Below are 17567 nucleotides of genomic sequence, written 5' to 3' on the forward strand. Positions count from 1 at the left end.
TAATGAAATATACAGAAAATCGCTTGACCTGTTTCGAAGAAAATTATCCGTAAAGAACTTACTCCCACGAATAAACCAACACAAGTTATGCCATATTGTCAGGTAGTTAATGAAATATTTGTTTATGACATATGGACATAATCAAGTGAGTAGTTTTTGAGAAAATCATCCGAAAAGAACTCATCCCAAAGATTACAGGACAAATGAGTTATGCCATATTTTCATGTTATTAATAAAATATTTATTTATAAAGCATGAACAAAAATCGTCTGAGTGGTTTCTGAAAAATCGACTCCCTCCAAAAAAGCCAATCAACAATAAAATAACCCACATATATTTTTACTTTCGAGTTACGAAAGGGGAGAAGAAGGTATGGTGGGCGTCTACTATAATTCCAAAATTATATTTCGTGACCTTTTCTTTACCAAACAATAAAATTTCGTAACATTCTCAAGAGAAAATTTGGATGCGAATTAGATCGTATTTTCATGCATGCGATAGAAGCGTGATTTGCTTGCGATTTTGTTGCGTCTAAAGCCGACCATACACATTTTTGGTGGTGAATTTTGACGTTTTATAGAACAAAATTTTCTAGTCCATACCTATATTCGTACAGATAAAAAAAAATCGTAACCCAAAAGCTAAATTTGACTTTCATGACCGTTTTCTGATTTCGTGACTTTTTCATGACTTTTGTGACCGATGGACACCCTGAAAAACGACAGAAGCAGAAGAGACACAAAAGAAAGAAAAATCGTGAACTTTGGCAAAGAAATGTTCGAAGTTTGACCTTGAAGGCACTAAAATGGTCGAAAAAACTGTGCAAAAAACAAGTTTGTTTTCAGTTTTATTTCTTTTTGACAATGTTGCCATTACTTTCAGGCCCCGAATAAAATATATGTTGTATGTAAGGATATTACAAAATTTTTAACAAAAAATCCCAGCGTGTCGTCCCCCTCCCCCTCCGATTTTTTTTTTCATCACGAAGAAAAACAGAAAATGGGCATTGATGTTTCTGAAAAAAACAAAACATTTACACCTACATAGTATCTACAATCTGTGAAACTTTCAAGATATTTCGACCACCCCCACCGAAATTAAAAAATACTCAATTTTGAGCATGTATGATACGATAATTCTGTAAGGTTGGGGGTACGGGGTCGAAAACTTTTTGAGGTAGTCTTAGGTCAAAAGTAATATTTCGAGTCTATAACGACCCAATCTGGATCAAGGGCCGATTTTCCTATCTTACTAAAAAAAACTTTTGATATACTCCGTAAATGGCATATTTGTGGGAACATTCTGAAACTATTTTTGAGTGATTTTGCTTTTATAACAGCACAACAATATTTACTGGTAGGTGTAATTCCAGTTAAGTTCTTGGGATTACACAATTTTAAGCAGCATTTAAAACTTCAACAATTTTTACCATATATCCAGAATAGTTTGAGATATCGAACTGCTGCAAAGACATTATGACCTTCACCTCCACATCTTATACAATCGGATGAGGTATTTATCCAAGCAGTTTCTCGAAATAAAGGCTTTTGAAAAAAGTCAAATTTTCAATCTCTTGCAACTTTGTTCGAACTAATTCGAAATCTGTCGTATGTCCATTGCCCCGTCTGTTTCATTTGTGTTACAGCTGCCACCAGTGCTACAGAGCCCACCAAAATTTGAATATTTGTGATAGTGTAGCGTACTTAGTTTGCAACACTGCATAACAAGTGTGATATTTTGTTTTCTTTTTACATGCTATTTTTGAAATATGTAATAACCTGACTTAATGCCATCTAAAAAAATACAATTTTATGTTAAGTTGGCAACACTGCTAATCTTGTGGTATCACAGAGTATGCAAAACAATATACCAATACAAATATTTGGCACGGTACAACAATTCAGCGTTTCTTGTTCATTAGTGTGAAAGTTACAAGGGAATATAAATGGTCCATTTTGTATATGAATGGATGGATGTGTGTATATTCCAGCGTAACTCTGGAACGCTCCAAGCAATTTCGACCAAACTCGGTACGTATATGACTTACAATCAGAAAAAAAGTACTTTGTGGATAAGATCCCCTTAGGGGGTAGAAACGGGTAACATAGAAATAATCGAAAACAACCGACATTAGTGTCGAGTTCTCAACGGCATGGGGGTGAGAAGGGATGTAAATAAAATATGCATAAAATGACAAAGGTTTATGTCGAATCTATAGTTTTCGGGGTCAGGAAATTAGCTGACTGTTTTAAATTACTTTGAAGCATAGTTATTACTCACTTTAAGCTGAGCATTAATCATGCCACTTAGATTACAGGGTGATTTTGAAACACCTCTCTAGGGAAATAGAGGTGTTTCAAAAGTACGGCAAACGTAGAGTACCTTATGGATTTTTATCATTTCACTTTCACTGAAATACGTACCTTAAGGAGGAAACGTATTTTCCTTGTGCGAAGAATGAATATTTCAGCTCGTATCTATTAAACTTACCATAAACTGAACTAATAACAGAAACCTCTGAAGTAGTCCTATTTTACATTTATAGTAAATGACTACATATATGATAAGACAGAAGTAAATGTAAGTTACGGTCTAAAATGAAAAGTGATAAGAAAAATGGCAAAAGCATGGAAGAATTATACCCAGTACTAAATGGAGAACAAATTAACTCACACTACTTGAATGATTTTATTACAGAAAATAAAGTAAATTATATTACGGTATAAAACTAACGAAAGTGAGCATTACATTCAAACAAACAGCATAAAAATTAAGAGAACTTAGGGAACAGTTTATCCTGTAAAAAAATTGAAAATTTGAAGGCACGAGCAAACTTCAGACTCCCCCCTCCCCAATTGGAGTTCTTGGGTTAATAATACGAAATGCTTAACAATTACCTGAAGGATCCGAATAAAAAGTAATCGGAAACAGTTTCAGCGATAAATTTCTGACATCATCAATGTGCTTTCCTCTAAAAATTTACGTTGCTTGAAGAACTACATTTTTCCAAAATCTTTCTATTAGAAATAATGTTTGTGGATCGATAAAGAATTTTTTACATTGGTGTTCCTGCTTTATAACTAGAATCGTTTTCCTGTTCCAGACCTAGACTAAAAGCAAATAAACATCGATAGATTGTATACCATTACCCATAAGGTTTCAGTTGTTACTGTTAGATTACAAGTAGTCGCAACAATTTCAGATACACCATTCAGACTAAAGTGGAGTGGAACGATTAGTGTTTTTAGTGTACACACGAATAATCTGTGACGTTTATTTGCTTCTAGATACTCCACTCTGGTTATAAAACGGGACACACATGAAAAAAAAAATTCTTTATCAACCCACAAACATTATTTCTACTATGGAAAAATTTTTGCAAAAACGTAATTTGAGCAACGTACACTTTTAGAAAAATGGCATTCCGACAATGGTTGGATTTATCACTGAAACTGTTTGCGATTGGTTTTATTCGAACTTTTACATGTTAGATTAAATTATATTTATTATTTACATCATTATTATTAAGAGAATACATATATACCTAGGTATAGGCATGCGGACTAGAATAATCCAGTAGTGTATTTTTAACCAATTAAAATTTTGAAAGAAAGAACTTTAACGTAAGTTTACAGGCATATTTTGATTACTTACTACATTCTTGTCCAAACTTGACAACTGGCACGATTTTTCCTTTCGATATCTTGACAACATTTCCACCATGGACTCCTGTATATAGTTCACCGTTAAATTCGGCAAATCCTTCTGGACCCTTGATTTCGTTTTCAAACAAACGTTCTGCATTATTTAATTTGTCGTTTGGTTTAAACACGCCTTCTAAAGGAACGGGAGGAGTTACCCTGAAAAAATAAACTATAATGTAGCTTTTCTCAGATGTAAAGTGGCATATAAATAAGCTTTCATAATTATTACGACACTCTTATTTCTGAACACTTTCTACTTCAGATACATTTCAACATTCATGTTTTATCATAAGAAGATAGTTTTCCTCATAAAGAAAGAAAAAAAGTAACCTAGTGAATACATGCTCAGCACATATGGTAGAATACTGTCCACTATACGAATACCACGTTGAATGTGGATGTAATAAGTGAAAAAACTAAATTTCTTGTTTCCTGCGAACCCGCAATGGATTAAACAATGAAAGAGACGACAGTCGACGATAGAACGACGATAGAGACGATAGAACGACGATATTCGAGATAATTTGTTTTGAATTTTAGTGATAATTTACTGACAATAAATAATATAAAGGAACTCACAAAGTTTACCAGATAGTGTTTATAAAATACCATTAGAGGCAATTTACATATTACGTAACGCTAGGCTGAACTCCTCCCCCTTTGACACTTAACGCTTTTTTTCACCAATTTTGCTTAGTTTTGGGGTTATAATAATAATAATAATAATAATAATAATAATAATAATAATAATAATAATAATAATAATAATAATAATTTTAATGTCAGAACTTTCTATCACAAAATGCATGCATTCTGAATAAATTTATAGTGTTCATTTTTCTTTCGCCAACAAATCAGTGTTAGAAAATGGCAGCACCATAATAACAGTTTAACCCCACAAAGTTGTTTAATTAACCAGTCTTAATTATTCCAAATTGCATACTGTCGTTCTCCCAAGGAGATTGCATATCCATTCTTTTAGGTCACCGACGATTGGTAAGGAGAAAATACTGATGGAAACTGCAGGTGAAACTGGATTTAAAGAACTGGCATTGACGTCTTCGTCCGGTATCCAAGATGTTTCCTGTGTTTGAAATTCACTAGTGTCAACGATGCAAAGAAGTTCTTTCCTCGTCAACCACAGGATCTACGTGGCTGCACATACGGAGGAGCAGGGGCATTCAAGTACGTTCTTTCGATTTTGGACTTCAGTTTACCCCTTTTCAAATTATTCTTGTCCTAAATCAGTGTCAGAATGCTTATAAACTCGATTTTTCCAGGAAAATTCAAACCCAAAGAGAAAAAAAAAAAAAAAAAAAAAATTAGTACGAGATGAATCTCTGATTAATTTGGTTTTTAATAACTTATTTTGCTCTGCACATCGTGGATCGTTCTGTTGCGGAAAATATTTCACGAAACAGCGTTTTTTCTGTTTCACATGCGAAACTCTTTAGAAGAATAGAGTAAGTAATGATTTAAATGAAAAGTTTGAATCTATTCTCAGAAATAACGATACGAGTGGGAACGCGAGGGCATTTTTAAGAGGTGGTTACGATCGTCAACAACTAATTCTAGGAAAGCTTGTGTGCCGCACATGAAATGCGGTGACAGCCACAAAACGGAGTTTTATTGTATTGTAATACACGCAGAGTTCGTCACCAGTCATACTGGTGTCTAGTAGCGTCTTCGAATCTTTTTTTGTGTGATTCATTATATATAGGCTATATGTTTACAATTTTCCAAAACAATAATTTATTTACTTATAAAAAAATAAAAAATTAATAAAATTATTTGTTTAAAAGATTGCACATACACCTACGACTAAAAAAGTACAGCAAAAAAGTAATAACCCGTTACGTAATGAAGACGTAAACCACCACCTCTCTCTTGTCACACTTCGTAAAGCAAGCCCTAACCCCTACTCCCCCTTGCTGTGTTATGTAATATATGGACGACCCCTTACATGAACTAATAGCTACTTTCAGGTTTTTTATTATAGGACAGATATTTAGGTGCAACTTTTATGGCGTCACAACTGCTGTATGTCGCAAATAAAAAGTCTAAGAGGAAAGGTCTTAGAAACAACTGGTTCATCTAATATAATTGGTAAGTATTCAATGGTCCATTTTCCAAAATTATCACATCGGAAACAAATATATATATATATAAAATAAAAATAAAAACGAAGCATATTGAATAGTCTTAATTTTAAAAAATCAACATAATACATATATGTCGAGGAATTGTAAACAATATATTCTTAATTTGTCAAGTCCTTTGTAGCTGTAGCTGTATAATCTATACAAGCCAAAAGCCTGTGTGAATTCATTCCCGCATTCTTGATCGATTTCAACTTAACTCACTGGGATGTCAAAAAAAAGCACAAAAAATCTATCAGATTTCGTTTTACTTTCATTCAAAATGCGTCTCAGGACTTGCCCCCCCCCCTTTTTTTTTTTTAAATCATCAAACAGGTACCTGGGATAACCTGAGAAGTACAAACGTATTGAACATATTACCTTACTTATGTGTGGAGGTCTCGAAAATGTGCAGCCATACCTACCCATCAGCACCGGTCAAATTGTGAGCAGAGAAGGTGGGAAATATATATCCTACTATATACATGCCTAAAAATAGCATAAATTGCTACTTGATTTGATAAGATATATATATTAAATACTTACTACAATTGTATTTAAAAAATAAATAAAAAACACTATTTAATTTGTTCAACTGTGTACGTTTCAGCAGGTTATTGCTATCCTCAACACAGATACTTTCAGAAAATTATTACTACTTGATAACAACACAACAGTTGCTTTCTTCTCTACCCAAAACTTACGCACTTTCAGTAATTTTTAAGTAAATCCTTTTTGTAACTTTAAGTCTCTTCTTTCTTTGTACTAGCCGGTATCTCGCAAAACTAGTAATTTCTAGCTAATACTTTGTGGACAGACTTAAAAATACTGTTTTTTTCTTCTTTTTCTTCAAAACTTCGTAGGAAAGAAAATTGTTGAACTTGTTTTCAATTTAAAGGTATTACCAAAAATAGCAAGGTTTCCTCTTTCAAAAGAAATGTAGCTAATTAGTTATAATAATTGTTGTTGCATCAAGATATCTTCTGTAAACTCGATTTGGGAAAGAAAAGAGCTTAAGACATTTTATTGGAGCTAACTGTACAATATTCACAACAATTAATACAGAAATAAATAATTGATGCAAAATATCTTTAAAAATGGATATATCTTCTATATTTATTACTGCACATGAAAGGAAAAGTTTACCTGCAGAAATTGAACTGTGTGTTTCGCGCTACCCCGCATATGTAAGAAACATTTATAAAACAACTGTAGGAAAGTAACTCACGTAAATGCTTTAAATTCCATTACAGGAGGTAATCCCGGCAAATATGCTATCACCAGGAAAATTAACGCTCCTTCTAACAAGCGACGTGCAAACCACACTAGCACTTGCATCTTCTACGGTTCAACTGCAAAATAAACAAGTTTATTTTAGAAAAGGGAGTCAGTGTTGCAGCAAGCACAGGTTAATTAGTTATACTTATTTTCATTCGAGATTACAGTATTGAAACTACACTGTCATGAACTATAATAAGGAGTGCGATTTAAATTAAGAGAACTTTGAATTTTTGTAATAACTTCTTTTATTTCTTGAGAAATCACAACACATTTTAACATAATAAATACATGATAACTGAAAAAAGAAGTAGTTTACTGTTTGACGCTGTAGACATCTTTGCGGCCGATTTTTGGAAGACTGAACCAGACTTTCCTGAAAAGCGCTTGTCCACTACTTTTTACCACTTCTTTTGATATTTCCGACCACTTTGTTTTTGAATATCTTTCATATCTTGATGAAAGTATGCCTTTTAGCCATTTTACAATTAACTGAAGCCCAAAAACGCTCAATTGGTCTAGCCTGAGGAACTTTTGGCGAGTTCTAGTTTTAGCCGACAAACTTGATACCAGCGTCAGTAAGCGCTCTTCGTCTTTGCGCTCTTCTTCTGTTCGTCTGTATAACATAGTGCACGTTTACATGTTTCAATCTTGAATCCGTGTTCTTTCTTGATCTTCCTTACACTGTATTCAGAAATTTGATATTTTCGTCCTAAAAAACGGTTTGACAAGTTACGGTTCCTCAAGGGTTCTCATCTAATCGCACTTTTCACTTTTTGTGTAAATTTTTAAATTGGGCGACCATATTTTTTCTTTCTTGATGCTTCAGCAGTATCCAAATATTTTTTTAAAAAATTCTATGCACTGTAGTATAAGGATATTCACATTGAAAATGGTTTAAAACAGCCGTATAGTCACGCGAGCACTGGTTCTTGTAGAATTGGATAAGCCGCTCCTGGAGAGTCTTGTTCTGTTAGACTGTTATTCGCTTCCCATTCATGTTTACGCGCTGATACTTAGCGTACACTTGTGAGATACTATGACGAACAAAGGGTGAAAGTTTCATTAAGACTGAATGAGTTGTTTTCATTTTATGCATGTTTTTTGCCAGTAACCTTAACTTAAATCGCACTCCTTAAGAAATGATACCAGCACGAAAAAATACAACGAATAAATAAGGCAACTGAAATTAGAAAATTCAAGCTACTATCAACTGAGAACAGCAAAATAAGTATTAAAACCACTTTCAAGAGTGGTAGTAAATGTTACGCTCATTATATATGTAGGTCATGTGTGTTACGAAATAATGCATAAAACCAAAGCAAATTATGTCTCGTTGAAACTAAACCTGGAATCATACACATCTAAAGCAAACACGATTGATTTGGCTACTGAGAACCTTATTCGATAAATAAAAGGTGCGGTCTTCCTAGTTTGATGTATTATATTGAAGACCAACCAACAATATTTCGATGCCTTCCTGCTATTAGTTCACTGGGTGGATTAAGAATGAAACTTCTAAAACTTCCTTATCATATCATTTTTCGAATAGACGGACTTCTTGATAAGTGAAGGAAGGAAATATAGTGGTATGTGGCGGAGGAAGGAACTACATCTTTAGAATAGACGAAGTTCTTGATAAGTGTAGAAAGGAAATATAGAGGTATGTAGCAGAGAAACGAATTACATCTTTCGAACAGACGAAGTTCTTCGTCCGTATTGGAAGGAAATATTGCAGTATGTAGTGGAGAAGGAAAATATAAATGTTACAAGTAAAGGAAGGAAATATAGTGATATGAAATGGATAGATGAATAAATAGTAGTACGATATCCGGTTTCAACATAAACCGCTATCGTGAAAAACGGTAATAGATGGCGAAACACTTGTTTGATATGGATTCAGGATAGCATGGATAAGTTCCATCTCAAACTTCATTCTCTCACTGCGACCGGAAGTGACTATTTCCGGCTTCAATATTGATTTAAATAGACCATACACAGTAAGAGATAGCAAAATATTGGCTTCTTGATATGAATTAAATATCCCAAGATTAATTATCACCTTATTAAAACCTGAAGAAGTACGAATTACGATTTCAGGTTTGGAAACGATAATTGATAGCATTTTTTAAAAAAATGAATTCAGTACTACAGAGGTTCATTCTCTAACTTTATCCGTCTATTCCAACCGAAGTAGGAGCTGCGGTGGATCAGTGGTAGAGCGTTCACCTTTGGTGCATTTGGTCCTTGGTTCGATCCCAGCTCGCGCCAAGTGAGCTTTGTGGTGGACAAACACCATGTGCGTGGGTTTTTCGGGGTTCTCCTGTTTCCTCCCACTTTCTTCATTCCACCATTTAATTCATCTCTCATTATCACCGTCTCCTTTAGCCTCGCCAGTATAACCGTGGAACGTAAAAAGAGCTCAATTCCATCTCCGTAAAACAAAAGCCGTAAGAGATGGCAAGAAATGATTTTTGAGATGGATTGAGCATTCAAAGAATAAATTTCACCCCAGTTCTTATTCTTGTTCTCAAACTGGCACTAGCAATTTCAGTTTCAATGTGGGTTCCTATATACTAATAATTGTAAGAATCTGTTTGTGATACGTATTTAGCGTCCGAAGAACAGGTTCTATCTCTGACCGTATCCCCCTATTGCAATAAAAAAATTATAGATATATTATCTTCGGTTTGAGCTCTGAATTCCCACAGTTCAGAAGACCATTGTAGTTTTGTAATGTGAACCGAAGTGTTCCAGACATCAACCAACAGCTCAGTGAAGACGGCACCTGTTTTTGTATTTCTGGTGTTGGCAAACAAGATTATTTCAAACATGAATGTGAAACTTTTAATAATAATAGACCTCCTTTTATTATTAACAGCCACAACAAACATCACCTACCAAAAAATAATGAAGTTTATTTCTCGTTTTAATGATTGGCTCTATGTCAGTTGGTATATTAGATTAGATAACAGAAATCCATCTACTATTGCATACAAACAAGATTATCAACAACATGCGTTAACAAAAAGTAACTGCTCTTACTATGCAAAAGCAAATTCTAACCTTTTACAAAACAATCACAAAAGTTATAATTTACCAGACGAGTAATGCTTGATATATGAAATATATCTTTGCCAAATGAGGACGTTTTTTCTTGATTTCTTCTCACAACAGGTGCAATAACGACGCATAATACTCTTTTATTTATCGTTTGTCCGTATTCCAAGTAATCGGTGTAGATGATTCGCGTGCATTCCAAAAAACTGTAGGCATCACCATGTCGGCCGATTTTACAGTCTTCGCTTTCTTCGAAGCCTTAAAAAACCCACTGTTTCGGCTGTTCCTTTATTCCCAGACGTGTGCAGATTTCCAGAGTGTAGAAGTATATGCATGTCTCATTTATTGTTAGTTATCGACGCAGAAACTCGTCGGGATTGCGACGAAAAAGCGTCCAACAGCCTTCGAATCGATCACATGATTGCGTTTATTCTCCACTGAGAGAAAACGTGGCATCCATCTTGCCGATGTATTTTTCAAACCCAATTTTTCATGCAAAATTGAAAACACTGTTACCTCCTGATATGCTTGTGGCCTGAACAACATAGCGTACCTTGATTTGTCGATCACTCTAAACAGTATCGTGAATTTTGTCAATCATTTCGTAGGAGGTCACTTCCACTGGATCTCCCGAATAGCGGTTATCATTTGTGGATGCACGCCCACGCATAAACTCATTTACCCAATAGTAAATAGTTGCAAACACAGAAGCAGATGTGCCATGAACTTCATCCAGCTCAGCTTTGATCTCTTGGCATTAAACCTTTTAAATAGAAGTGTTTAATAACCACACGAAACTAATTTCTTTCCATTTCTTTTTTAATAAACGAAAGTTTTGTTTCTTCAATCGACTATGACAATGAAATCACTTGACGGATACAACTGAAACTTTAACAACAGTCTATTGAGAAATGACGCTTAATAAAACTAAACCTTTTTCGATACTACGAGTGTTTTCTTTCGAAGTTTCTATGGATTTATTGAACGACCCTCGTATTACAGCTACTACTACTACTAAACTTGACAAATTTGTTTCCAACTCCCATGACCAAATGACTCACTCTTTTCTGTTCGGGCACTCTCACATCCACATAACATCATTAGTTGGAGTTTAGCGTCCCGTTGAGCACCGAGGCAAGATGTACGTACACCTACAGCTTAATGGGGTATCCGAGCTACATGAACTCCCGTCCAGATCAATCCTGGGTCTCCCGAAGGTGCGTACGCTAACCATATAGTCACTCAAGAGAGTTCACAACAGATAATTGACAGAAGCATTACAATTTTTAAAATTAACACTATCAAGTTTACGTTTCTTACCTTGTCTTTCTTTCTTCTTCTTTTTTTTCAATGTATCGTTAACACAAACACAACATAATAAACATCTTCCCTTTTTCCTACACTGTACTCGAACATAATGCAACTGACCAACTCAGAATAATTTTGCAAAGTTTTCATCTCCAACTTGGACTTTCTTTTCCGTTTCCTAGTGACTTTCACTGACAACTGTGGGAAAGAACACGAGAAAGTGAGCTTCTCACGATGCACAAACTACTTGTGTTGAATCGCCGTATGGGAAATGTATCTTCGTCTCTATGTTTGCCTGTCGTCTGGTACAGATACCGGTGCCAATGACATTCTTTTTTTTCGCAATGGTTTTTTAAGGTCACTTTGTACATTGCCGTATCTTATACTTCACGCAAGCGTTGTTTTACATTTCCCATACCCTCTCTCTACTTATCTAGCTCAAATTGTTTGATCACTTAACTTTCGTTTTATTTTCTTTATTGGTACATTAAAATTTTAGCTCATATTTTCTACCTTTTGACTTGACTGTTTACAACACTCTGCTATATTGTCCGATTGTTTAGCCAATTTCTGCTCCATAATGACAGCAATTTTCACAAACAGTACAGCACTACAGATATCTTGTTCTACCATGATGATAAAGTAATCATAAACAACTTATACTAACTTCCACACTTTTAAACAAAATTCTGTCCAAAAAAGACAAAGACCCTTAGGTTTTGACTACAGTATTACTGTATATTCATATATTGAGTCGAAACACACTGAAACTGCCAACTAAATAAAAATATGAATAGCCAATACCCAATAAAAACTATTAACAAAATTAAAACAACACTAACACCAAGGCTCCTTCTGGATGTCCTGAGATTACGGCACCAGATATTACCTGAGTCTGATTGAGGGATTCGAATTCGATTCCAAACTACTCAAAGTCATGGGTAGCCTTCTCCCCGCCTCCTTACCCCCTACAAACACACACACACACAGAGAAAGAAAGAGATCAAAGCGTCACCACTACGATTCGGTTGCTACATTTAGCCTATAGAGTGGGCTGAATGTTATCATCCACTGAAAAAGGCTACACAAATGAAATTATCGAAATTAGAATTTTTAGTAGGTTAGCTAAATTTAATTTATATCGAGTGAGCAAAATGTCTTGTCCTCCATTGCAACTGGGATGAACAGAAATTACTTATTTTACGTCTCACTGTTATGCTCTTTAAGCTAGGGTTTTCCAGACGTCCCGGTCTTTAATGAACGAATTAACTGTACCGAAAAGGGCTTTCGAGACGCCTGTTTTCGTTCTTCAGATTGAAAAAAAAATTCAACCTGCAGGAACTAGTGTGTGTCAGCTAAAAACGTAAGTTTCAGAAGATTTGTGTAGCCAATTAATTTTACTAAGCAAACAACAAGAAGTGTGAAAATCACATTCATTATTTCGTCTTATTGGTTGTTTAGTTTCCAGGGGTTAAAAATGAATTTTTAAAATATTCAAGGGGGGGGGGAGAACATGTTTTGGCAATAATTTCTTGAAAATCATTTTCAATAGAGAAGAAAGTCTTTTTCCGGTGATGGGCTTTAACTGTTATTTATTTTATATTTCAATAGGAAGAGCAGAGCTGCTTTATTGTTTGAACTTTAATCAACAGTGGCGATACTGATTTCAGTCGCTGCATCTTAACAGAATATTGCGTGATTTCAGTCGCGCAATAACTGTCTATTTCGTCCTGTATGTCATCTTCTGAGGTACAATTTTACAATCAAAGCGTTTTGTCCAGTGTATACATACCTTTGCAAGTGAACTGAAGTGAATTTAATTTCTTTCTCGGTGTAGTGTGAAATCAAATTTTCCGTAATTTTCAGGTTAAAATTCCGTAACAACTTACTCTAGCACAAGCAGCAGTTAAACACATAAAGGTATATGTGTTGTTTAATTTTGGTACTGGATTTTTTCTGCCAAACTTTTGAGAACTTGCGTAAAATCTTCAGATATTTATTTTTTGTTTATAATTCTGAACTTAGCGTAAATGTATTTTTTTTTCTTAATAAATGGTAAATTTGCATTTCTTTTAGGATAGGTTTCAGACTCAGACGATGACGCAACAAAGAAAAAAGTATCTCTTCAATCATAAATGGGAGGGTGTGTCGTAAATTCGCGCAATATATAGGACCTGTTACACACAACATATAAGAATTCGAAATAACAGACACCAGCAGCTGTTTTTATGTTATATTTTCACATTCTTTATGCATCCCTTGTGAAGCTTCATTTGTGTTTACTGTGCATAGAATGAAGTGGAAAACTGTGAATAGTAACCTGGAAAAGACAGGCACCGGTAAATAATTGATTTTGACCAAATGATAGGGACCCTGACCTTATATAGAGCCTGAGATTGGTGTCTCGGTTTATCGTTTACTAAATTCTGGCAATCCTACTGTAACCTAAGTGAATAGCTATGAATGGAGTGAGAATGTGGGAGGAAACAGAATCCGTGAGGCCATCTCATGTGGCCTAGTATCTAACTAGAAACTACTCTTAGATGAAACGAGCGCTCTACCATTGCGACACCGTGTCCCATAAAAACTATATGATCTACAAAGAAAAGAACTATCATATTTGAAATCTTACAATTACTTTCATTTGCCAAGATATTCTTAATTAGCATGATTACAAGAACTTGCATTCACTTGCAGTTTCAAGTAATTTTTAACACCTATAGCCAGTCAAAATACATAAGTCTGCCTGAATATATGATGATAATAATAAAAATGGGGAAATAATAGTACCGCAGAGTTAGGTAATGCTCTCGGTTCTAAGCTAAAGGAGTGACTGGAGAATACAGATTACGATGCATACGACTTTATATATATATATATATATATATATATATATATATATATATATATATATATATATATATATATATATATATATATATATATATATATATATATATGGGAGGAAAGTGATTAGGATGTAACGTCTAAAACAAACAAACAACTGCGTGCTTTCGTGACCAAGTAGCTAAATCGTGTATTTCCTGCAGATCCAGTTTTGATTCCACTTACGCGTACTTAAAACCCGAGTAATAGTTACTCAACTCTAAGCATTAGGTCCCATATCATACAAACTCAGTACTGAAAATGATGATCAACCCCAATTATTTTGTTTACCGTCCAAGGATTATGCACCGAGGCTAACGAACACAGTGGTGATGAAATGTATGATAATGACGGAATGAAGGAAGCGGGAGAACTGCATTAAAACACACGCACATATTGTTTGTATACCATAAAACTCACATGATGCACGGGCTGGCATCAAACCAGACCCCACGCACAAAAGGTGAACACTCTACAACTGAGCCACCGCGGTCCCAACTCCAGTTAATGAATCAAGCCTTAAAATTTGTTACGGTTCAGTTTATGGCCACCTGCAAAGGGGGTCATGGGTTAACTGCCGCAGACGGCAGCCCCGAAATACAAAATTTAAGGAGAAATGAACAGAATCAGACTAAATAAATGTGATAATGAGAGCAACAAACATTAGAAAGGTCATTAACGTAGGATGATTAATAAGGGAGAAAACGTAAGTTAAAATATGTACTGTATGTGTTCGTGGATTTATGTGATATGAGATGAGGTAGCAATAGAGCATAATCTGCCAGTGTTTCAAACCCACTGTGTTATTAACTAACTTAGGATATGTATGCTGATGTACTATCGTGGAGGTGAAGGGGGAACAAAACGAGCCCTACGGGGTTTCTAACCCCCTTCGCTCGCTCAGCTGTTTCGTAACGTAAGTAATTCACTTTTTTTTTTTTTTTTTTATCAATAAAGTTGTGTGCGTAAAGTGGACTAAATACCACGTGACATTACGTCTTGCTCGGACGGAGCAACTTCAATGTTAACTTTACACCATACCCGTTGTTTTATTCGTTAATGAATAGTGTGTAGTTTGCAACACTTAATACTTCCAAAGTACTAATTTTACGCACTAATACTATACTGATGTATATGGATATAGGAAAGACCAAAAGAAGCATGAAAATAAGAAATATTTGTGATTAATAGTGAATATTCAAGACCAGAAATGAAATAGGGGTAATCGTAGGTAAGATATATGAAAGTAAGAACAGGTAAGTTGAAATACAACGTTGGAAACAGATTGATGTGGGTTTTATCCGGGGCCGCCATCTGCGGCAGTTTGGTACGGGTAACCTGCCATCCTCCGGATTTTTGAACGATATTTAGTCCTTGGAAATGCATGTCAAAAACGACTTACCTGTCTCCCATGCTATAACACTTAATACTAAATACTATAATCTACTGTCGTTAATAAGGATATAATTGTGTACTCGTAATTATATGGCTGGTTCCAGTGTATAACCGGCTAAGCCAGGAAAAGTAAATTTTACAGGAGAGCAGTTTAAAGGTAAATTTTACAGTGGCTAATCTTGACATAACCAAATGCTGTAACTTCCTCAATTTTATGAATTCGTCTTAGCCGCTTCTACAAAATGTAGAACTCACTAAAAGAAGCTTATACCTGTTAAATCTTAATTTTCAAAAAAAGTCTACTAGCCGGTTATTCACTGGAACCAGCCATATAATGTATAATTACGTATGCGTGATCTATTATGTGCACACGAGCACCAAAGTGTATATATATGCACGACTGCGATTATGTGTCGGTCTTCTGCCCTCACTGGAAAAGATCCTAAAGGTATCCCTGGTACGATTAATAAGGTTAAAGAATAAATAGTGCTTTACACTCTGGGGCACACGTAGTGTCCATAATTGCTGCCGTTGGCTAGTACATCTGGGCAAGGTTCTAGAACACAGGGCCCCCTTCCCATTTAGCTGTAATAAAGACAGAAAACAACGTGCATTTCGGGGCTCTAACCCGCCTCCACTCGCTAACGCTCGCTCTGCAACACTATGTGAACTAAATATTAAACTTTGGTATAGAAAGGAACAACCTAGTTACTTACCTATATGGGAGGATCTGTGTTCTAGAACCTTCCCGTACATCTGACTTGGAAATTTATTATTTACGACTAACGGTAAAAATAAACTATACTCTATAATAAAGACTAGCCTTCTGGATAGCATTAACTATATTCGTAAATTAAAATATTTAGCAACACCCTCCTTAAAGGCTTTTTTAACGCGAGCCGTTCCACGTTGTATGGAGGTCAGCGACCTTTTTTGTAATCTATTTGTAATTCACATGCTTTTTAAAAATGTTAATTACAATAATTTTTGTTTATAACTCGTAACTCAATACCGTATGTCTTCACTAATTTATTTTACTATTCTATTATTAGTAAGAGAACATCTTAACACTTTGGAATATTTAAAAATGCGGCAATGAAACTATAACTTCAGAATTTTCACCCTTCTCAATCAATTATTTTATAATACAGCATATTAAAAGAAATGAAGTTTCTTTGGTAACTATTTAACAACCACTAAATTATTTAAATTTTGATTCACTTAAAAATTTAAAACAATCAGATAATACGACTGTGTACTGTATATACAGTTACACATGCTTTGACTGATAATTTCTTTTACTATCTTTTTCAAAAGTGACATTTCACAATTCAAACTCGTGTTACTAATTCTTGGGTCAATGATTATTGACCTTGTCATTTACCTTGCTAGTATTTACAAATATTCCCACACTATACAAGTGACACGAAACACCCACTTCCTTTAACTTAATTGCTGCTTCACCGCTATAAAACACAATGACTCGTCTGCTTCCAAATATTCAATGATACCAGTACATAGGATTAAAAAAAATGAATTACTATAAGCCATGCATAAAAATTACATTACGACGCCTCATTCTGCAGCGCTATGCGAAAATGCATCATATTTTTTTTTTTATTATTATTATTTCACGGGTCAACCCGTACGAGTTTGCTTCAACCCAACGCAAGATATAGTCGATTAGTCATACAATTAATTTTTCCAACTATTGCTTTGCGTTTCGCAAAATTTTCGGAAACTTATGTCATGAGCCCACAAGTTGCGATAATTCCTTTCTGCATGGTTTGCGTTGTAT

The 17567-nt window shown here is 34.8% G+C and overlaps 1 protein-coding gene across 1 annotated transcript in view; it reads right to left on the reverse strand.

Annotated features, from left to right (window-relative positions):
- Window positions 1-17292, reverse strand: part of LOC145664203 (adipocyte plasma membrane-associated protein Hemomucin-like) — a 75597-nt gene extending 58305 nt beyond the window's left edge. The window contains exons 1-3 of the mRNA XM_081730647.1: window positions 17154-17292; window positions 7071-7194; window positions 3655-3860 (exon numbers count right to left, since the gene is read on the reverse strand). Coding sequence (XP_081586773.1) covers window positions 3655-3860; window positions 7071-7180 — 316 coding nt within the window. The 5' untranslated portion in view covers window positions 7181-7194; window positions 17154-17292. The remainder of the gene's footprint in view (window positions 1-3654; window positions 3861-7070; window positions 7195-17153) is intronic.
- Window positions 17293-17567: the final 275 nt, after the last annotated feature.

Source organism: Thermobia domestica, chromosome 11 (genome assembly GCF_964235325.1).
Source record: "Thermobia domestica chromosome 11, izTheDome1.hap1.1, whole genome shotgun sequence".
Taxonomy (NCBI): domain Eukaryota; kingdom Metazoa; phylum Arthropoda; class Insecta; order Zygentoma; family Lepismatidae; genus Thermobia; species Thermobia domestica.